At 44.7% G+C, this 24,168-nt stretch overlaps 1 protein-coding gene across 1 annotated transcript in view; it reads left to right on the top strand.

The window, feature by feature from the left end:
• The window catches only part of LOC141147953 (uncharacterized), a 483,492-nt gene that overhangs the window by 309,502 nt on the left and 149,822 nt on the right, over positions 1 to 24,168 (top strand). The window contains exons 15-16 of the mRNA XM_073635113.1: positions 6,069 to 6,149; positions 23,101 to 23,181. Of these exons, the coding sequence (XP_073491214.1) occupies positions 6,069 to 6,149; positions 23,101 to 23,181 (162 nt within the window). The remainder of the gene's footprint in view (positions 1 to 6,068; positions 6,150 to 23,100; positions 23,182 to 24,168) is intronic.

Here is a 24,168-nt window from a genome sequence, read left to right on the forward strand (position 1 = left end):
CTGAAAACCAAGCACCGCCGCCTTCAGGCTTTCTAAGGGCGTGAATTTTTGATTTCACTCTTCACTGCCTATCACAGTTTCGGAGGCCATGGAATGCCCAGGTGGCACAAAACCCCCCCAAATGACCCTATTTTGGAAAGTAGACACCCCAAGCTATTTGCTGAGCGGTATAGTGAGTATTTTGCAGACCTCACTTTTTGTCACAAAGTTTTGAAAATTGAAAAAAGAAAAAAAAAAAATGTTTTTTCTTGTCTTTCTTCATTTTCAAAAACAAATGAGAGCTGCAAAATACTCACCATGCCTCTCAGCAAATAGCTTGGGGTGTCTACTTTCCAAAATGGGGTCATTTGGGGGGGTTTTGTGCCACCTGGGCATTCCATGGCCTCCGAAACTGTGATAGGCAGTGAAGAGTGAAATCAAAAATTTACACCCTTAGAAATCCTGAATGCGGTGATTGGTTTTCTGGGCCCCGTACGCGGCTAGGCTCCCAAAAAGTCCCACACATGTGGTATCCCCGTACTCAGGAGAAGCAGCTGAATGTATTTTGGGGTGCAATTCCACATAGGCCCATGGCCTGTGTGAGCAATATATCATTTAGTGACAACTTTTTGTAAATATTTTTTGTCATTATTCAATCACTTGGGACAAAAAAAATAAATATTCAATGGGTTCAACATGCCTCTCAGCAATTTCCTTGGGGTGTCTACTTTCCAAAATGGGGTCATTTGGGGGGGTTTTGTACTGCCCTGCCATTTTAGCACCTCAAGAAATGACATAGGCAGTCATAAACTAAAAGCTGTGTAAATTACAGAAAATGTACCCTAGTTTGTAGACGCTATAACTTTTGCGCAAACCAATAAATATACGCTTATTGACATTTTTTTTACCAAAGACATGTGGCCAAATACATTTTGGCCTAAATGTATGACTAAAATTTAGTTGTTTTTTTTTTTATAACAAAAAGTAGAAAATATCATTTTTTTTCAAAATTTTTGGTCTTTTTCCGTTTATAGCGCAAAAAATAAAAACCGCAGAGGTGATCAAATACCATAAAAAGAAAGCTCTATTTGTGGGAAGAAAAGGACGCAAATTTCGTTTGGGTACAGCATTGCATGACCGCGCAATTAGCAGTTAAAGCGACGCAGTGCCAAATTGTAAAAAGACCTCTGGTCCTTAGGCAGCATAATGGTCCGGGGCTCAAGTGGTTAAATTGCGCCTTTTTACAAAATGGTGAAAATCAAAACTTACGAAAAAAAATCTGAAGGTTTTCATTTCTCCATTACAGCTCTCAGAGTTTGTTAAAAAAACACCCCAAACCATATATTTTCTGAAAGCACATGACCAGTGGAATAAAAAAAAGGGTTACTGATTTTTAAGGCCCTGTGATATTTGCTCAAATGTTCATCAAAACAATATTTCCGCTACAAATACACTAAAATCATCATTAGCGGATAAAAAAAAAAAAAAACAGCAAATTTTACAAAATTCCTGCTAAATTCCTTTTAAATGTAAAAGCTTAACCTGTATTGTGTTCATAAATAACAAATATATGTACATTTTCAATTGCGCCTTTTTGCAAAATGGTTAAAATGGTGAAAATCGAACGTATGCAAAAAATGTATACAGTATAACCAAATTTTTCTAAAAATCTGGAGGTTTTAATTTTTCCCTTACAGCGTTCAGAGTTTGTAAAACACCCCCCAAACCATATAATTTCTGAAAGCACATGACCAGTTGAATAAAAAGAAGGTTCTACTGATTTTTAAGGCCTCGTCATATTTGTGCAAATATTTATCAAGTTGCTATTTTCACTAAAAAAAACAAAAAAAATCCCTATTTGCACACATAAACACAAGATAACTTACAAGTCTCTTGCTAAATACCTATTAAGGCCTCGTTCACATGGGGTGTACTAAAGCGTACGCCCATGGAGGGCCGTGTTTAACTGCACGGGGATGCACAGTTGTTCTGTGCATCCCTGTGCAGGCAGTCCTAGCACACAGTGGCTGCAAGGACAGATCTGACATCTGTGCAGGTGTAGGTACATGGCCCCAAATGCAGACTGTGTGAGTTCAGGGACATGCACCAACATAGATGTCAAGTTTGGAACAGTGGCTGTGTCCATGCAGCTGCTGCAATCCTATTGATATGGATTGAACTGCCTGCATAGAAGTGCATGGAACACCTTTGCATTGCCGTGCAGCTGCTGTGTCCCAATTGACATCAATGTGACGGTCTGCATGGCGATGCAGAGAACACCTATGCATCCCTGTGCAGCTAAACATGGCCTCACTGTAGAATGACCTGCGTGAACGAAGCCTTATGGCCCGTACACACGATTTGAATATCCTACAAAAACTCTGGTCCGAGGAAGAATCGTACGATTTTCGGATCGTGTGTACACTACTTTCGAGAGCTGATCACAACAGTTCATCCGATATTATTCATTCAGATATGCGTGAAAATTTTCTTCGTACGATACCAGATCGTGCGATTTTCGTTTAGTCAGTATAGTTGGCATCAGAAAATACAATACAAATACATTACAACACATGACATCGCCTCCGTTTTTTTTTTTTTTTTCCTGCCGTACAAGAATTTGTGACTTTAGTTACCTATTCAATTTCTACTTGCGACAAGCAGGCACAAGCGAAAAAAGTCGTACGATATTCGGATCGTGTTTACGGGGCATTAGGCCTTGTTTGCACTTGCACTCATGATTGAACTGTGTTTCTGCTGCCCGCCAACCACTCCCCATAAGCTATAATAGGCAGTGGAGGGGGGGTGTTTAAATGCTGCGGCCACGATGCTTCGTGCCCATGGCACAGTTGATTCGAGTGATGTCGCCTTTCGAAAGCTACATGTTCAAGTCTGAGGAAACGCTGCAAACGCCCCTCAACTGTATGAAGTGCACATGGTTGCAGCACATTTGTCAGCAAAAACGGGGTTAAAACAGGTGGTGAGGAGGCATTAAATCGCTTCCTCACCGCCTGTTAGTAGTCTCTGGAATGCGATCCGAACGGGCTTCAGTGGCAAGGGAGATTTAGATGCATGTCTAAATCTACCCTTAGGTTTTTTTTTTTACTATAACTATATATAGTTTTTTGTAAATATTTTATTCTATTTTTTCATGTGACAACACTGAAGAAATGACACTTTTCTACAATGTAAAGTAGTGAGTGTACAGCTTGTGTTACAGTGTAAATTTGCTGTCCCCTCAAAATAACTCAACACACAGCCATTAATGTCTAAACCACTGGCAACAAAAGTGAGTACACCCCTAAGTGAAAATGCCCAAATTGGGCCCAAAGTGTCAATATTTTGTGTGGCCACCATTATTTTCCAGCACACATTAAGCCACATTGAGCTCCCAAAAAAAAACAAACTTAATGTGCCTAGTTTGCCTTGTGGGACACTGAAATGCATGAAACTTCTAGGATAGGTTTGGAAAGTTAAAAACTGTGCAAAGTTTCAGGGCAATTGATTGAGGTTTAGGCACTTAATTACACGTTAAGCTACATTAGGCAATTTTCACATTAAATGTTTTATTATGTCCCCATCAGCAGCCATCGCTGTCAGAATATACTGATCATCAGTTGCAGCTAATTGGCCCGATTGAACAAAATTTTTCAATGTATCCCTTGGACAGAGGTACATTAAATTATCAACTTCTGTTGAGCGGAGACGGCCACACACTGATTAATATTCGGCTGGTTCAGCAGGGACTGGCTGAATTTTGATCAGTGTATGGCCAGTTTAAAGTGGAGCTTAACCCAAAAAGGGTTAACATTTGGCACTTTTTGGGGGAGTGGTTACCTGTCAAAACCAGGTACTTACTCCCACTTCTGGGTAAGATCAGCGATCTATTACATTTTTGGCCCTTCCTCCTTCTCCCCGCTGCCTTCTGGGAGACACAAAGGTCCCAGAAGACGCAAGACCACTCAGAAAGAACAGAACGACTTGCGCAAGTGCAGTGGGAAACAGGCTGTAAAGCCGCAAGGCTTCAATTCCTGTTTCCCTTACTACAGATGCTGGTGCCTGCACCCGAAGCTGATTGACAAATTGACGATTGACAAATCAGCTAGGTGTGCTGACATTGCGGGATCCCTGGACAGCTAAATTTACTTTTTTAAAATTCAGCAGCTACAGTGTTTGTATTTTTTTTACAGACTGGAGCACTTCTTTAACTGCTTGCTGACCGCCGGCTGTCATATGATGGCCAGGCGGCAGCTGTCTCGATGTGGGAGGGCATCATATGACATCCTCACCTTCCCGGCCCACCAGGGGGCGCACGGGTGCCACAGGCGGCCCACGCGCCCACCCGCCACATCACTGGGGACCTGATGCGCGTGCCCGGCGGCCGCGATGTCCACCGGGCACCCACAATTGCCCAGTAACAGAGAAGGACCTGTCAGGTCCTGTCAGATGAGACAGTCCTACAGTTAGAATCACTCCCTAGGTAACACAATTAACCCCTTCACTGCCCCCTAGTGTTAACCCCTTCACTGACAGTGACATTTTTACAGTAATTAATGCATTTTAATCGCACTGATCGCTGTATTAATGCCAATGGTTCCAAAAATGTGTCAAAATTGTCCGATGTGTCCGCCATAATGTCGCAGTCACGATAAAAATCACAGATCACCGCCATTACTAGTAAAAAAAAAATAATAAAAATGCTTTAAATCTATCCCCTATTTTGTAGGCTCTTCAACTTTTGCGCAAACCAATCAATATACGCTTATTGTGATTTTTTTTTTTTACCAAAAATATGGAGAAGAATACATATCAGCCTAAACTGAGGAAAAATTTGTTTAAAAAAAAAAATGGATATTTATTATAGCAAATAGTAAAAAATATTGTGTTTTTTTTCAAACTTGTCGCTCTTCTTTTGTTTATAGCGCAAGAAATAAAAAACGCAGAGGTGATCAAATACCACAAAAAGAAAGCTCTATTTTTGGGAAAAAAATGATAAAAACTTAATTTGGGAACAGCGTCACATGACCGTGCAATTGTCATTCAAAGTGTGACAGCGCTGAAAGCTGGCCTGGGCAGGAAGGTGGTGAAAGTGCCCGGTATTGATGTGGTTAAAGGAGTTGCAAGGGCAGAAAGTTTTTTATCTTAATGCATTCTATGCATTAAAGTGGACCTTCAGTCATTTTTTCAACTTTCCATCTATTAAATCTTCTGCCCTTGTTGTTTTAACTTTGGATAGTAAAACTATTTTTCTCTGCCACTAAATACCTTATACAGCCCACTTCCTGTTTCTTGTCTGGTCATTAGCCTAGGCTTATGACATTATGCACAGCTCTCGATCTCTCACTCTCATGAGAATTTGCCAGGAAGGGAGGGAGGAGGAGTCAAAGGGGCCAATGAGAGCTGCAGAGCTGAAGGTGTGCCTCTGTGTAAATCCAGGAAGTGAACAGGCAGCAGCTTCAGCTGCCCACAGTTAAAATGGATGCAGCCAGACTCAGTGGAGAGAGATCTCTGCAGCATATTTGGCAAGTACAGAATCACAATATATATAACATAATATGCAAAGTGGTTAGAGGGAAGCTTCAGAATGGCAAAGATGTTTTTATTACAAATTATGTGAGCAGACTGCAGTTCCTCTTTAAGATAAAAAACCTTCTGTGTGTAGCAGCCCCCCCAGCACCCCCTAATTACTTACCTGAGCCCCATCTCTCTCCAGCGATGTCCATTCGGAACTCTCCTCCTGATTGACCGAAACACAGCAGCAGCGCCATTGGCTCCCGCGGTCAGTTAGCCAATCAGGGGAGAAAGGGGGCATGGCCGGGTCAGGGCTCCATGTCTGAATGGATACACAGGGAGCAGTGACTTGGCTCGGGTGCCCCCATAGGAAGCTGCTTGCTGTGGCGGCACTCAACAGGTGGGAGAGACCAGGAGAGCAGAAGAGGGACCCGAGAAGGATCCGGGCTGCTCTGTGCAAAACCAGCTGCACAGAGGAGATAAGTATAACATGTTTGTTATTTTTTTTTTTTAAATGAGACTTTACAATCACTTTAAGTGTCTGATCTGAGCAGTGACTGGATATGTATGTTCTCCAGGCAGCAAGAAACAAACAGACATTCAAGAAAGCGGAACTAGTGTCTCCATTCCATTAGATGAAAGTTCTGATCAACAGCCAGGTGAGTTTAAAATACAAATGTGAAAAAATAAAATAAAACAAATATACCGCGCTGTCTACAAAAGATGGTCTAAAAGCAGCCAGCAGAGCAATAAATCACAGTGTACATATATAAATAATAATACATATATGTATAAAACACAGTGCACATATGTAATAAACCCTTAAAAGGAAAATGGTGAACCAAATATGATAATAAAAGATGTGCAAATAGTACAAAAATTTATAAGTAATGTGCAAGAATAATTGTCAAAAAAGAAGAATCACTAATACTTAAAGCAAACTGTGAAGGTGAACCAAACAATATAAGGATAGAGATATCCAAAACGTGATTCAAAGTAGTTGAAAGGTAGACTGAGCATCAATGTGGTATAGAACAATGGGATGTGCCCGAACTTGCCGATATGTGATCCACCACCAGAGAGTCAAAAGGCTTACTGGAGAGATTGAACCCAAGTAGGTATACACCTAGTAGGTCAATCAAGCTTATGGGGCAACAAACCCAGGAGAAACTGCCTCAGCAGACACAACCTCCAGCCAGAAGACCAACTCCAACAGTGAACCTCAATGGGGTAGGTATTAGACAGGAAACTGGATGGATGGTTTCTACAGCACGATGTCCATTCCTGTTACATCGTGCTCCGGCTCCTTCTGCCTTTCTTTCCCAAGAAACGAGTTTCAAATACAAGACAAAGAGAATCTGTCATAGAGCAAAACACCTTTTTCTGTTTCAATAATTTTATTGAGATTAAAAAGTCATATGTGTTATATAACACTTTAAAAAAAAAGTTTTAATTAAATTAGATGTTTAAATCCATGTATGTTTATATCCATGTATATTATTAACACTGGTAAAGGGAGGTGAACATGCCTGAAACGTGTTGGCTCTCCTTGTACCTTCAATAAACATTCCAACCTCATAACGATTATTGTGATATAGAGCATTCTTTGGTACACAGGCACTGCCCATCCTATCCTTTTGCTTCACATTATATACAACACGTGAGACGTTTTATATCTCTACATTGTTAAAATAGTTGTAAAGGCTGAAGGTTTTCATTCTATGCATGCCTTATAAAACCTTCTGTGTGCTGTTCCCCCACGGCCCCCTCTAATGCTTATCTGATCCGGAGCCCGATCCAGCGCTGTGCCTGGGAGCAGCGGCTCTCCCAGGCCTCTCTCTCCTCATTGGCTAAGACAGCAGCATGAGCCATCAGCTCCCACTGCTGTCAATCACAACTAGTGAGGAGGGAGTGTGGGGGCAGGGCTGAACCGCACTCTGTGTCTTTTATAGAGTGGAACTTGGGAGTGAGCACACACGAGTGCCCCCCGAGCAAGTGGGCACTCAGCAGGGGAGAGGGGCCAGGGGTTTCAGTGCTGGACCTGAGAAGAGGATCAGAGCTGCTCTGTGCCAAACCATTACACAGAGCAGGTAAGTATGACATGTTTGTTATTAGAAAACAAAAATTGAGCCTTTAATTTTACTTTAAGTGAGCATCCTACTATTTCTACTCGATGCCCACCATAACCAGTGCCCATAGATGCTGTAGTTCTCCTATCCTTATTCATTTTTGACAAATGTAAATCTGGCCCCTCAACCACTACTATAGAACTAGCATGTGGCAAATGAGTTTGACACTGATTGTTGCCATCAATGCCTGATCACACAGGTGTTTTGTTTTTCTGAGAAAATCTCTATAAAAAGCATTTATCTATTTTGATTTGTTTAGTTATATAGCAGTGAATTACCCATCTGTACTCCTCTGTGCCCACATCAATTCTGCAGGATGTGGCACAGATCAGATCCTGATTTCCTGACTGCCAGGAAAGCCAACCCTGAGCTGAGTTGTACCGAGTTGAGTACAACTACCAGGACAGGTAAAGATGTTACACACAATTAGCTTCATTCATTAAACATGTGTACAGTGAGGGATAAGCTGAACTGCCCTGGGTTTGGTTTGAGCAGGGTTTGGCAAACTTCAGAGAGTTTAGATGTCAAACAAGAACCTATTGAAATCAATGAAAGATTAATCTGTCAAACTAAACATGCCAATTTTCTGACTAGGAAGCAAGAGGTGTCAACATAGCATGTGGTTGGACTCTGACCTGGGAAATACACTGCTCAAAAAAACTAAAGGAACAGAGTATAGCATCAAGTCAGTTAAACCCCTGAGATGTTGATCTGTTCAGTTAAGTAGCAGAGGGGGTTGTTTATCAGTTTCAGCTGCTTTGGGATTAATGAAATTAACAACAGGTGCACTAGATGGGCAGCAATGAGACAACCTCCAAAACAGGAGTGGTTTAACAGGTGGATGCCACAGATATTTTTTTTCCTACTAATCTTTTCTGACTGTTTTTCACTAGTTTTGCATTTGACTAGGGTCAGTGTCACTACTGGTAGCATGAAGTGATACCTGAAACCTATAGAGGTTGCACAGGCAGTCCTACTCCTCCAGGATGGCACATCAATAAGTGCCATTGCCAGAAGGTTTGCTGTGTCTCCCAGCAAAGTCTCAAGAGCATGGAAGAGATTCCAAGAGTTACTCTAGAAGTTACTCTAGAAGCTGGACAGGGCCATAGAAGGTCCTTAACCCATCAGTAGGACCAGTTTCTGCTCCTTTGTGAAAGGAGGAACAGGATGAGCACTGCCAGAGCCCTACAAATGACATCCTCCTGTGGGCCCTGTGCTCACTACCTGGCACCGTGGAGCTTGATTGGCATTTGCCATTGAACAGCAGAATTGGCAGTTTTACCACTGGCACCCTGTACTTTTCACAGATGGAAGCAAGTTCATCCTGAGCACATGTGACAGACATGAAAGGGTCTGGAGAAGCCGTGGAGAATGTTATGCTGCCTGTAACATTGTTCAGCATGACTGGTTTGATGGTAAGTCAGTGATGGCCTGGGGAGGCATATCCATGGAGGGATGCACAGACCTCTACAGGCTAGACAATGGCACCCTGACTGTCATTAGAAATCTGGATGAAATCCTTGGACCCATTGGCAGACCCTACACTGGTGCAGTGGGTCCTGGGTTCCTCCTGGTGCATGACAATGAAGGAATCGATACCATTGAATGGAACACCTCTGGGACATTATGTTTCGGTCCATGCCCTGCTCCAGATATGGAAGGAAATACCCCAGGACACACACGTCGTCTCATTAGGATCGTGCCCCCTCATCAGGCATGCATACAAGCACATGGAGGCCATACAAACTACTAAGGACCATTTTGAGTTGCTGCAATAAAATTGCAGCAAAATGGACTAGCCTGCTGCAGAGGCGGCTCTTTAATTAGGCAAATTAGGCGATTGCCTAAGGCCTCACCCTCACAGGGGCTTCACAGGTGGCCGCCTAATTTGCCTGACAGGACAGTGTGGGAGTGGGAGGGAATGCCCCCAGTCAGGTTCGGTCAGTGTCCCCAGGCTGGCAGGGTGAGCGAGCCAGCACGCACTGGCGTAAAGCCATAACCATTGAGCTTGCCTGAGCTTCCAGCCAGCTCCCTTACATGGACGAGAGAGAAGGTCTCATCTCACAAGCAACTGCTGCAGCCAATAGCAGGCTCTACCACCGCGGTAACATCCTAACCTTCCTCTAAAGCTAGCGGCACCAGTGCATGGCAGGAGTTGTAGTTCTCTACAGAGTCCACACCACAGACACACTAGACTTGGCCCGCCGGCCGCTGGTGCACTGCAGAGGCTACAGCTCCCAAAATGCACTGCAGGTTGTTCAAAGAGTACATCATGTGTCGGCTTCTCCTGCTGCTTGTAGTAGGGGATGGAGGAGCAGGTTCATCTGCGGGCTGCACCCTGTCCCTGGCGTCTGCACCCTGTCCCTGGCATCTGCACCCTGTCCCTGGCATCTGCACCCTGTCCCTGGCATCTGCACCCTGGTGTCTGCACCTTGTCTATGGTCTACACCATGTCCGTGGCATCTGCATTCTGACGTCTGCTCCCTGTCCGTGTCTGCACCCTGTCCATGGCATCTGCATCCTGGCGTCTGCACCCTGTCTGTGGCGTCTGCACCCTGTCCGTGGCGTCTGCACCCTGCCGTCTGTTGCAGGATTGTCTGTCTGCACCCTGTCCCCAGTGTTTGTTACCGTGTTAGCCAGGTAAGAGTTTGCTTGTCATTACCGTAATAAGACCATCTCCTGTATCATGGCCATGCAGTCTCTGACCATCTCCTGTATCATTTTTCCGCACGCAGTCTCTGACCATCTCTTGTATCATTGTCCGCACGCAGTCTCTAGCCGTCTCCTGTATGTCTGCAGGCAGTCTCTGACCATCTGCGATATCATTGTCCACACGCAGTCTCGGACCATCTCCTGTATCATAGCCGAGCAGTCTCTGACTATCTCCTGTATCATGGCCACGCAGTCTGACCATCTCCTGTATCATTGTCCGCACACAGTCTCTGACCATCTCTTGTATCATTGCCTGCAAGCAGTCTCTGACCATCTCCTGCATCATATCCGTGCAGTCTCTGACTATCTCCTGTATCATAGCTGCGCAGTCTCTAACCATCTCCTGTATGATGGGCACAAAGACTCTGACCATCTCTTGTATTTTGGATGTGGATCTGCTTGGATGTGGGGCCTGTGACTGACTGTGTTTCTTAGCTGGATTGGACTGTCCCTTAGATCCCTTTCACACTGGGGCTGCGGCCGCGTTTGCGCTAAAGCGCTGCTTGTCTTAACATCGCTTTACCATTGTTAAAGCATCGCTTTTTTTTGTGGCACTTTCAAGGTGCTTTGAAAGCGCTGGCCATTCATTCCAATGGGCAGGGGCGTTTTGGGATCGCTGTTTACAGCGCTCTCAATCCACCCCAAAGATGCTGCTTGCAGGACTTTTTTTGCCCGTCCCACAAGCGCACCGCTCCAGTGTGAAAAGGCACACTGGAATGAATGAAAGGCGGTTTTCAGGCGCTTAGAAGAGGCTATTTCTAGCGCAAAAGGGCCAGTGTGAAAGGGGTCTTAGGCTCTTAATATATGCAATTTATACAGATCATTTTTATTCTTTTTTTCATTATGGGCGTGAGTTGGGGCCTCATGTCCAATTTTTTCCTAAGGTCTCACAAAGTCTATAGCCTCCTCTTGCCTGCTGCATCTTTTTTTCACTTTGATTTATGGGGTGTCTTTGAATTCAGTCCTCTGTAGATTGATAATTTTCATTTCCATCAAATGATGTGCTATCCTTTCATTCCTACCACATTACCCAGTCCATATCAGTATAGATATCCAGCAAGAGATTAAAGTGAAACATCAACAATGCTCAATTTCTTCAAATAACATGCCTGGGGTTGGTCTAATCTGCCTGTGAAGAGGCATTTCTGTGGTGTACAGAAAGTGCTGCAGCAACACTGATATTTACAAAGCAAAAAATAATTTAAGATCACTGGCAAATGACAGCACATGGGTCTATGTCTGCTATGTATTTTGGGGGCTCTTTGAATGGGTCTGTGTGCCATTTTTTACTTTGCAATTATCACTTTTGCTGTAGTACATCGTACAAGAATGAAAAAAAAAATAGCATAAAGCTCCAAAATACATACCACACCAAATGGCCTCCTTCACACTGACCTTTTTTGTATACACCAGATTTCAGCAGCAAGAATCAGTGGATTGTTGTGGTTGGAATGACAAGTGCATGCAAATAGTGGTGGCCACTCAGCCTGTACAAAGTAATGACAGGTTTACAGCAGCCATTACTGATCGCATGTAGAAGTTACCTGCGGTTGGGGACAGATGTCTGAGCCTGGATGCAGTCAGAATCCCAAAAAGTCCCCATTGAAAAAGCCATCATCAGTCACAATGCTTGCCATTCACAGACTTTGCGCACGTGGTTGATCCTGACTAGGGATGAGCCGAACACCCCCCGGTTCGGTTCGCACCAGAACCTGCGAACGGACCGAAAATTCGAACGAACGTTAGAACCCTATTGACGTCTATGGGACTTGAACGTTCGAAATCAAAAGTGCTCATTTTAAAGGCTAATTTGCATGGTATTGTCCTAAAAAGGGTTTGGGTACCCGGGTCCTGCCCCAGGGGACATGTATCAATGCAAAAAGAACTTTTAAAAATGGCCGTTTTTTCGGGAGCAGTGATTTTAATGATGCTTAAAGTAAAAAAAATAAAAAAGTGAAATATTCCTTTAAATATCGTACCTGGGGTGTGCCTATAGTATGCCTGTAAAGTGACGCGTGTTTCCCGTGTTTAGAACAGTCCCTGCACCAAATGTCATTTTTAAAGGAAAAAATCTCATTTAAAACTGCTTGCGGGTTTAATGTAATGTCGGGTCCTGGCAATATGGATGAAAATCAGTGAGACAAACGGCATGGGTACCCCCCAGTCCATTACCAGGCCCTTTGGGTCTTGTATGGATATTAAGGGGAACCCCGCACCCAAATTAAAATAAGGAAAAGTGTGGGGCCACCAGGCCCTATATACTCTGAACAGCAGTATACAGGCGGTGCAAACAAGACAGGGACTGTAGGTTTGTTGTTAAGTAGAATCTGTTTGTAATTTTGAACGAGTACATTTTTAACATGTTTAGCTCCAGCCAAAAAATCTTTAAGCTTTTTGGAAAACATAGGGAAGGGTTATCACTCCTGTGACATTTGTGTTGCTGTCTGTCCTCCTCTTCAGAAGACTTCACCTCACTTTTTGTCCTAATGACAAATGTTTTTTGAAAATTTGGGGTTTTTTTGTGGAACAAGGATTGGAAAGCATCAGTGGAAAGGAGAAATGTTTTTCCCATATTAACTCTTACAGGAGAGAATTTCCCTTCCTAGGGGTAGATTTCATCTCACTTCCTGTTGTCTCCTTCCGTTTGCAAGTAGGAGTCGTTTGTAAGTTAGATGTTTGAAAGTAGGGGCCTGCCCTATATACTCAGCAGAAATTTGTGGCCACAACACTGTAAGCCATCACAGGGCCCTGCTGTGAAATATTAGATCAAGAATTGTAATTACATGCCCCTGTTGAACAGGGGCAGAAAAATTGGGCCTTTGTTGGTGGTGGTGGTACTGGTGCCACAACACTGTAAGACCTCACTCGCTCTTGGTGGGCGCAGAAATGGGCCCTGCTGTGAAATATTAGATCAAGAATTGTAATTACATGCCCCTGTTGAACAGGGGCTGAAAAATTAGGCCTTAGGCACTGGTGCTGGTGCCACAACACTGCAACGCCTCACAGATACTCTAGTTGGAACGCTGAAATGAGCCCTGCTGCAAAGTATTGCATCAAAGATTGTAATTACACGCCCCTGTTAAACAGGGGCTGAAAAATTGGGCCTTAGGCACTGGTGGTGGTGCCCAGAACCAAAAATGTTCTTACAAGCTATCAGCATGATGATTGAGGAGGAAGAGGATAATTACTCAGGGATAGTCACTCAGCATCAGCATAGGCAGTCTTTGAAGGGATCTGAGATTTCAAAAAAAAATATTCGGTTACATCAGCATCAGGTGCTTGGTAGCTGGTGGTGATCCAAGACTGATTCATTTTTATGAAGGTCAGTCGATCGACCGAGTCGGTGGACAGACACATCCTGTGATCGGTTACAAAGCCTCCAGCAGCACTGAATGTGCGTTCCGAAAGAACGCTGGATGCAGGACAGGCCAGTAGCTCAATTGCATACTGTGCAAGCTCTGGCCAGTGATCCATCCTCAAGACCCAGTAACCCAGAGGATTTTCGGTGGAAAAGGTGTTCAAGTCAGATCTTGCCCCTAGGTATTCCTGCACCATGTAAAACAGACGCTGGTGATGGTTGCTGGAACCGATCATACCTTGGGGCTGCGGACCAAAAAATTGTCTGAACGCATCGGTCAGACGGCCACCTTCTCCACCGCTCCTTCTTTGACTGACCGAAGCCTCAGCAACACGTTGTCCAGAAACAGGAGTTTGTAACCTCCCAGTCTCTGGGAACGCGTTGCACAGACCTTTCTGCAAGGCCTCCCGAAGATGTTTCATCCTCTGCTCCCTCTGCGATGGCAAGATAAGGTCCGCAACCTTACCCTTGTAACGTCGATCAAGGAGGGTTGCCAGCCAGTATTGGTCCTTCTCCTTGATACCACGAATACGAGGATCCTTACGCAGGCTTTGCAGGATCAGGGAGGCCATGCAGCGTAGGTTTGCTGAGGCATTCGGTCCGGAGTCCTCTGGGTCACTAAGGACGAAATGGTCCGCAGCCACCTCCTCCCAGCCACGTACAAGTCCATGTGTTTCTTGGGACTGGACCCTTAAAGACTGCTGCTGATGCTGAGTGCCAGGCTCCACCTCCATACTGACACAATCTTCCTCCTCCTCCTCGTCCTCTTCCTGTGTGATCGGCGGGCACGCAGGAACACTGTCTGGATAAAGGGGGCCTTGAGAGCTAAGGAAGTCCTCCTCTTCCTGCCTCTGTTCTGCCTCAAGTGCTCTGTCCATTATTCCACGCAGCGTGTGCTCCAACAGGTGGACAAGGGGGACAGTGTCACTGATGCATGCACTGTCACTGCTCACCATCCTCGTGGCCTCCTCAAATGGTGACAGGACAGTGCATGCATCCCTGATCATGGCCCACTGGCGTGGGGAAAAAAAACAAGCTCCCCTGACCCTGTCCTGGTGCCATAGTCGCACAGGTACTCATTGATGGCCCTCTGCTGCGTGTGCAGCCGCTGCAGCATGGCCAATGTTGAGTTCCACCTGGTGGGCATGTCACAGATTAGGCGGTTCTTGGGCAGGTTAAACTCCTTTTTTGGAGGTCCGTCAGCCGAGCACTGGCATTATATGACCGGTGGAAATGCACACAGACTTTCCTGGCCTGCCTCAGACCATCCTGTAAGCCCGGGTGCCTGCCCAAGAACTGCTGCACCACCAAGTTAAGGACGTGAGCCAAACAGGGCACATGGGTCATTTGTCCCTGTCGGAGGGCAGAGAGGAGGTTGGTGCCATTGTCGCAAACCACCATTCCTGCCTTAAGTTGGCGTGGCGTCAACCACCTCTGAACCTGCCCCTGCAGAGCTGACAGAACCTCTGCCCCAGTGTGGCTCCTGTCCCCCAAGCACACCAGCTCAAGCACCGCATGGCATCTTTTGGCCTGCGTACTTGCGTAGCCCCTTGAATGGCTATGGAGCACCGCTGGTTCCGAGGACAAAGCACAGGAAGAGGCCATGGAGGAAGAAGAAGAGGAGGGGGTGAAGGAGAGAGGTGTGTCACAATCATTAGCATTTTGGAGGCGTGGTGGCGGAACAACCTCCAACACTACTGCACCTTGTCCTGCATCCTTCCCAGCCTCCAGCAGAGTCACCCAATGCGCCGTGAAACTTAGGTAACGTCCCTGTCCATGCCTGCTGGACCATGAGTCAGCGGTAATATGCACCTTACCGCTGACCGCCCTGTCCAGCGAGGCATGGACATTGCCTTCCACATGCCGGTAGAGAGCCGGAATCGCCTTCCGTGAGAAAAAGTGGCGTTTGGGGACCTGCCACTCAGGAACCGCACATTCCACAAACTCACGTAAGGGGGCAGAGTCTACCAACTGAAAAGGCAGCAGTTGAAGTGCTAGCAGTTTTGCCAAGCTAGCATTCAACCGCTGGGCATGTGGATGGCTGGGAGCAAACTTCTTTCGGCGGTGCAGCAGCTGGGGCAGGGAAATTTGCCTGGTACAATCTGACGTCGGTGTACCAAAAGCAGATTGCCCACAAGTACTTGGCTGTGACAAACCTAATTCTACACCTTCATTCCTCTCAGTGCAGGTCTCAGAGAGGACTGAAGGTATGGTGGGGTTGGAGATCTCAGCTGATGAGGAGCAAGGAGAGGTCCTCTTTGTTCTTTGGTGTGGGTCTTTTAGATACGCTTGCCAACGAACTGCATGGCAGGTCAACATATGTCTGGTCAAGCATGTGATACCCAAGCGGGAGATGTTTTGGCCACGTGAGATACGCTTGAGACATTTGTTGCAAATAGCAGCGGTGCGATCTGATGCACTCGTCTCAAAAAAGGCCCACACCAAAGAACTTTTTGAATAACGCGCAGAGACTGCAGCGCCCTGCACATGTGGAGCTTTGGGGTGTGATGCAGTCAATGTGCTGCCCTTAGGCTGGCCCCTGGAGGGCATCCTGCCTCGGTGATGTGCCGCCTCCTCCTCCCCTCTCCTATCAGGCACCCATGTTGAGTCAGTGACCTCATCATCCCCTCCCTCCTCATCACTGGAGCAAACCTGGCAGTATGCTGCAGCAGGCGGAGCATGACTGCCAGATTGCTGTCCTTCTTGGGCACCCCCTCTGTCCGTGCTCATATTACTGCCTTCATCGAGCTCAGTATCATCATCAGAGCCTTCCAAACGCTGGGCATCCTCCTGGAGCATGTACCCAACACTTTGGTCAAACAGTTCGAGGGACTCCTCAGGAGGACATGGTGGGGCTAGGGAAGGAGTCACTGATGACATTGAGCCGAGGGAAGAAGCCGCTGCTTTGCCAGACAAAGTACTCTGTGCATGGGTGAGAGAGGATGAGGAGGATGAGGACGGCTTGGTCATCCACTTGACCAAGTCTTCCGCATGTACTGATACTGCAGCTAGCAAAATCAACTGCCTGCCTGTAATATGAGAACACCACCAACCTTCTACAGGTAGCTTTAGCTGAACACTGTGCAGAGCTCGCAAAAAACTAACTTGTTGCTTTTTTAGCTGCCTATGGTAGTGATAGGATCAGGAAAACACCACCAACCTTCTACAGGTAGCTTTAGCTGAACACTGTGCAGAGCTCGCAAAAAATAACTTGTAGGTTTAGCTGAACACTGTGAGGAGGACGCACCACACTAACTTGTAGTTTTAGCTGAACACTGAGCAGGACGCACCACACTAACTTGTAGTTTTAGCTAAACACTGTGCAGAGGTCTCACCCCACTAACTTGTAGTTTTAGATGAACACTGTGAGCAGGACGCACCGCACTAACTTGTAGTTTTAGCTGAACACTGAGCAGGATGCACCCCACTAACTTGTAGTTTTAGATGAACACTGTGAGCAGGACGCACAGCACTAACTTGTAGTTTTAGCTGAACACTGTGCAGAGGTCTCACCCCACTAACTTGTAGTTTTAGCTGAACACTGTGAGCAGGACGCACTGCACTAACTTTTAGTTTTAGATGAACACTGTGAGCAGGACGCACTGCACTTACTTGTAGTTTTAGATGAACACTGTGCAGAGGTCTCACTACACTAACTTGTAGTTTTAGCTGAACACTGTGAGCAGGACGCACTGCACTAACTGTAAATAGTCTAGCTGCCTGACTGTGGTACTAATAGGATCAAAAGAACACCAGCAATTTTCTTCAGGTAGCTGTAAATACTGTAACAAGACAAGCCTGCCAGTAAGAAGGTAACAGGAACGGATCTAACTAAACTGAATACAGTGTATATATATATATATGCAACACCTGGGATGCATATATATACACAATACACTGTAGGTGCAGCTAACTCACTGATTGTCCTGCCTAATCTAGCTAACTCAAATGAAATGACACTGTCTCTCTGTCTATGTATCTCAACGCCAGAACACACACTACACAGGGCCGCCATGCAGGCGGCCTTATATAGTGTGGGGCGTGTTCTAAACCCCCTAAACCATAATTGGCCAAAGCCACCCTGACTTTGGCCAATTACAGCTCTCTCTACTGACGGCGCTGTGATTGGCCAAGCATGAGGGTCATAGTGCATGCTTGGCCAATCATCAGCCAGCAATGCACTGCGATGCCGCAGTGAATTATGGGCCGTGACGCGCCACACGAATTTGGCACGAACGGCCCATATCGTTCGCAATTCGTCGAACAGGCGAACAGACGATGTTCGAGTCAAACATGGGTTTGACTCAAACACGAAGCTCATCCCTAATCCTGACTGTACTCATGGCTGAAGGAGCTATATAAGGGAATGTCATTGCCCATATATTGCCAGTGGCCATATTCATTCAGTGATATCACTACTATCTCCACCCCTTTGCTTAAAATGGCAGGAATTCCCGGTGACGTCAGTGGATCCTAAGGATGCCATGGGTGCAAGCACCCACGGCTTCCTTAGGAACTGTCATCCGGAAGCTGTTGTATATAAAACTGGTAGAAATGTCGCTTTTACAGGGGATTTTCAACTTCCACCAGATGGGGGGTGAACAGATAAAGGTTTTAGCTTTCATTTGAACTCCTGAAAAGCCAAAGTTCGGTCCAAGTCTAGGTTCAGTGCAGACATTTATGCACAGAATTGCGGCTTTTTTTCCACATGGGTTTTTTACATTTGACTGTACAGTGTAAGTATAACCAATATCTCCCAGCAATCCAGCACAGAGATGTTATACTCTCTTTCCAACTTTACATTAAAATTAGAAATCATTTAAACTGGAGTGAGCCCCATCCTTTGTAACCCTTTCACTGCCAGGACCTGCACCCCACTTTTAAACTCAGATGGTCAGACCATTCTTGTAATTTTTTTTATTTTTCCCTTTCAGCTTTCAGATTTTGTAAAAGATTTCCCAACCTATACATTTTCTGAAAGCACAGGACCAGTAGAAAAAAAAGATGGTGTTACTGATTTTTTTAGGTCCTGCGACAGTTGTGCATATGCTTATCAAAGCTATATTTTTCTAAAAATACACTAAAGTCACAACATGAATTACATTTTTTTTTACTAAATCTAAAAGGTAAAACTGTATTGAGTTAATAAATAACATATTTATAATTATTAATTTTGCCTTTTTTGCAAAAAAGGTGAAAAAGGTGCACAAAACTGTACATAGGCAACATGCTAACAATCTGGAGATTGACCATTATCACAACGCATAGGTGTGATGTTAAAGAGCAGTTCTGTGTGTGCACTGTGTTAGTGTGTGTTGCAATAAAATGATGCAGGCATACTGTACATTTTATCATAACAAAGCATGTTACAAGATCAGCGAAATGCCATTAATGCACCGATAAAGATTAGTGTTTGTTAATAAGTTAAAAAAATAAAAAATAAGCACTGCGACGTGTTACAGTGTATGTACACAGCGCACACCATAACGCATGTCTGGTGGTGTAAACGAGCCCTTATAGTGCTTTTTTTTATCATTTAATTTTTATTATAATACATACAATACAGGAGACTTTGAAAAATATGAGGGGTCTCAATAGACTGCTGATGTTTCACTTTTGATATAGGGAAAGTGATTGAGGACAGAGTCCTCAATCTCCTTCTCCCCTGCAGCACTCTGTAATAAACACAGGAATCATCTGTATAGAGCGTTCTGTGTTCATACACAAACAGGAAGACTTACTAAATGCGTGATGTTCACTATGTCATCCATTATGAATTAAATGTGTAAATTTGTATACAGACCGTTTCCTGTGTTCATTCAAGGGGTCAGTAAACATGAGAACAGGTTTACTAACTCCCCCCACTCCACCATCCTGACCATCCGATTTTCCCCCTGTGTGCCCAATGACTGGTGCTGGGGGGAGAAGAGGGGAAACTGGCACAGGCAGGGAGAGAAAATCTCTCTAAAGTGAGGGGAAGTCCCCTCTTGAACAGTTGTCACCAGAATAGCTGTCCCCATTGAAAGGTCTCTCTTCCTCTCCTGTTCCAATGGCATCTGTAATGATTTCAGTTATCATTATTATATACAGTCAGGTCCATAAATATTGGGACATCGACACAATTCTAATCTTTTTGGCTCTATACACCACCACAATGGATTTGAAATGAAACAAACAAGATGTGCTTTAACTGCAGACTTTCAGCTTTAATTTGAGGGTATTTACAACCAAGTCAGGTGAACATTGTAGGAATTACAACAGTTTGTATATGTGCCTCCCACTTTTTAAGGGACCAAAAGTAATGGGACAGATTAACAATCATCCATCAAACTTTCAATTTTTAATACTTGGTTGCAAATCCTTTGCAGTCAATTACAGCCTGAAGTCTGGAATGCATAGACATCACCAGACACTGGGTTTCATCCCTGGTGATGCTCTGCCAGGCCTCTACTGCAACTGTCTTCAGTTCCTGCTTGTTCTTGGGGCATTTTCCCTTCAGTTTTGTCTTCAGCAAGTGAAATGCATGCTCAATAGGATTCAGGTCAGGTGATTGACTTGGCCATTGCATAACATTCCACTTCTTTCCCTTAAAAAACTCTTTGGTTGCTTTCGCAGTATGCTTTGGGTCATTGTCCATCTGCACTGTGAAGCGCCGTCCAATGAGTTCTGAAGCATTTTGCTGAATATGAGCAGATAATATTGCCCAAAACACTTCAGAATTCATTCTGCTGCTTTTGTCAGCAGTCACATCATCATAAAATACAAGAGAACCAGTTCCATTGGCAGCCATACATGCCCACGCCATGACACTACCACCACCATGCTTCACTGATGAGGTGGTATGCTTTGGATCATGAGCAGTTCCTTTCCTTCTCCATACTCTTCTCTTCCCATCACTCTGGTACATTTTGATCTTGGTCTCATCTGTCCATAGGATGTTGTTCCAGAACTGTGAAGGCTTTTTTAGATGTTGTTTGGCAAACTCTAATCTGGCCTTCCTGTTTTTGAGACTCACCAATGGTTTACATCTTGTGGTGAACCCTCTGTATTCACTCTGGTGAAGTCTTCTCTTGATTGTTGACTTTGACACACATACACCTACCTCTTGGAGAGTGTTCTTGATCTGGCCAACTGTTGTGAAGGGTGTTTTCTTCACCAGGGAAAGAATTCTTTGGTCATCCACCACAGTTGTTTTCCGTGGTCTTCCGGGTCTTTTGGTGTTGCTGAGCTCACCGGTGCGTTCTTTCTTTTTAAGGATCTTCCAAACAGTTGATTTGGCCACACCTAATGTTTTTGCTATCTCTCTGATGGGTTTGTTTTGTTTTTTTTAGCCTAATGATAGCTTGCTTCACTAATAGTGACAACTCTTTGGATCTCATATTGAGAGTTGACAGCAACAGATTCCAAATGCAAATAGCACACTTGAAATGAACTCTAGACCTTTTATTTGCTCCTTGTAAATGGGATAATGAGGGAATAACACACACCTGGCCATGGAACAGCTGAGCAGCCAATTGTCCCATTACTTTTGGTCCCTTAAAAAGTGGAAGGCACATATACAAACTGTTGTAATTCCTACACCATTCACCTGGTTTGGATGTAAATACCCTCAAATTAAAGCTGAAAGTCTACAGTTAAAGGAAATCTTGTCCATTTCATTTCAAATCCATTGTGGTGATGTATAGAGCCAAAAATATTAGAATTGTGTCGATGTCCCAATATTTATGGACCTGACTGTAGTACTCTCCTAGCGTAGGATGCTAGGCAAATTTAGCTTTTGGCTTCTTTTGTAGTCAAAGGGGCAGTGATTGTTTGCTCTGGTCTGTCAGGGTTTCACAGGTTTGACTGCTTCCCCCTGCTTCTGGAAGAAGTTTCCAGAATATGGCGCTGGGGGAGTCAAGTGACTGGTCTGAATATATATCATGGCCCAGCCAAACCTTGGAGAGGAGTGTCCTGAAAGTGGCTAGGGGAGGTGATAAATAGTCTAAAACCTTGGAGAGGTTGTTCTTGTCAAGGAGGGTTTCAAAGCCTCTGGGAATGTTGCCCGAGGCAGCCTGTGGACTGTGTAGCTGTTCTTGGAGTTCTCAGCTGAGGCAGAGCTTTGGATTTAATCTGTCTCCCTTGCTGGGATGTGTCTGAAGGACGCTGGAAGGTGGCAGCTGTCCTGGGGACTTGTGAGTATGAACCCTGAATTGTGATCCCTGGTGTCTGTGTGCTTTTGGCATATAAGTGCCAGAGGTAGCTTGGACTAAGATGGCTCCCATAGGGTCTCAGCAGGATCTGTGGGGAAGAGTGTCCTATTGTTACTGTGCAGCATTTTGGAGTATCCCATGCCCTAACGGGCCTCCTATTTAAAGTTCTTCAAGCAATAAATATCAAAAAGGCATCCCCTAGACCAGTGTTTGCACAATCCCAGGGCACACCAGACCGAGGGCTTATACAGATTTCACTTTTGCAGGCAAAAGTACAGATAATAGCATAGAGGAGTAGAGAGCCAGAAGAGGGACAGGATGTGCTCTCTCTCCTCTCTGTACACAGAATTTAACACAGTAACCCTTTCATGGTCGTACAGTACAGGGCTTTGTGTCATTTTTTTCGTGGCACCATTGGGAAATCTTGTCCCGAGCTCTACTGATGTCATTGCATTGCTTTTATTCATGATTACAAGCGCTTGTTTTACTCTTCCCAAATGTGAGTGTTCCCAATTTTTTTACATTTAATTTAGTATACCTACGGGTTTACACTATGTGGAGTTTTTTGTTTCCTTCTCAGTTATGCTGCATATTACATGGTTAAAGACACATCCCACCGAGATTTGTGGACACCAGTCTTTTTAAACGTAGCCCAGTCGGAGCCCTTTTTAGTATATGGAAGCTTCTCCCATCTTGGCATAAACCATACGTGCGGATGATCCATCCTCTAGTGTTTACACCACAAGCCTTGGCGACTCATTGGGCATATGCCCATTTGGGTCCATTTTTTTTTTCCATTTTTTTACGGTAAGCCTTCCTGCAATCGGTGGGGGTGGTCTTTCACATCTTTTTATGTCTTAAAGGACTAAATTTTCCTATTAGATCCAGTCTTATCATATATGATCACAACTTTTTAGTTTTTGCACTATATGGACTCTTTTCATGGACATTATTACTATATATATGATCATTATTTCTGTTCATAGATTTATATAATATGAGCACTAACCGTTATTAATATATTTTTTGAATTCTGTAGCCTTGCAGAATTTTTCACTAGTGCTGCACAATTGTTATAATCACTAGTTTTGCATTTTTGTCTATTGCTGTGCTGGCTGCTGTCTATTCGGGTGTCAGCGCAATATATTTCTTACATAATTGTGGAATACAGTACTTAAAAAAATATTTATCTGTGCTTTTTGCCAACATCATTTTACAGGAAGCAGCAAAGAAAGTGCTTTTGAATCTTTCGCGGATGATAACCCTGAACAAAGTGAGCCAAGCTCAGCTTTCCAAACAGGTACTGATTTTACACACATTGGGTTGGATTTACTAAAAATCAGTAATGTGTAAGATGTAGCAAATTGTTCTGCACAGGATCACTTAATTGTCACCATGCATAATATAAACGATTTCACATAGCCTTCATGCTAAGCAAATACCGTCTTCAAAATGAATATTGAGGCCAATCCTATGTACCATTCAGAGTGCTACTGGAATTTCAAGTGTAAAGTGAATATCAGTTTCTATTTTATTTTTATTTATTTTTTAATTAAATGGACAGACCTTCCACAATTAACTGCAACACCTTGATGTTTAGGCAGAGTTGCTCCTAAATTTACTTGCCAGGTGTATTTGCCTTGGCCAATTATTAGGGATCAATTGAGTTCACCCTAAGTCTGGAATTTCTGCACTTCTCTCTTCTCCCACTGGGTGGCCTGGTACCCAGTGACATTAGATAAGACAACGGCAAAGCAAGCACAGATTAGGATTATATGGGTATCTCGGCCAATGTGCAGGGGTTTTCTTAAATCCCTTGGCCTGCTGGGAGAACCTATATATTTTGGTGAGGTCAGGTGATCGGGGTGCCACCTGTGTTGTGCTGCCCAGGCTGCTAGGTCAGAGTTTGGGCCTATCCCGGGCACATCTGGCTGCTAGGCTGTCTGAGGGCCTATCCAGAAGCAAGAGAACAGCGTAGGGTTGGGATTGCGGCTTGCAGTCCAACCAGAAGTGACGGTTCTGGCGGCCGGAGAACCTGTCGTGGTCGGAGGTAGAAGGGAAGCTGTCACCACTAAGGGACCATCCACCTTGTTACCAGGGACCACAGTGAGTAGCTGAAGCAAGTACCGGAGCAGAATTCTTACCAACCGGAGACGGTGAAGAATCTGGAAACTTCAGCAGGTGCCAAGCCAGGGACCCCGCCAATGGGGTGACGCTTGAGTATCTGGGGTGCCAAGCCAGGGACCCAGCAGGGAAGCGGGGGTGACGCTTGAGTAAGATACTAAAG

The sequence above is a fragment of the Aquarana catesbeiana genome, linkage group LG06 (genome assembly GCF_042186555.1).
Source record: "Aquarana catesbeiana isolate 2022-GZ linkage group LG06, ASM4218655v1, whole genome shotgun sequence".
NCBI classification, from domain to species: Eukaryota; Metazoa; Chordata; class Amphibia; order Anura; family Ranidae; genus Aquarana; species Aquarana catesbeiana.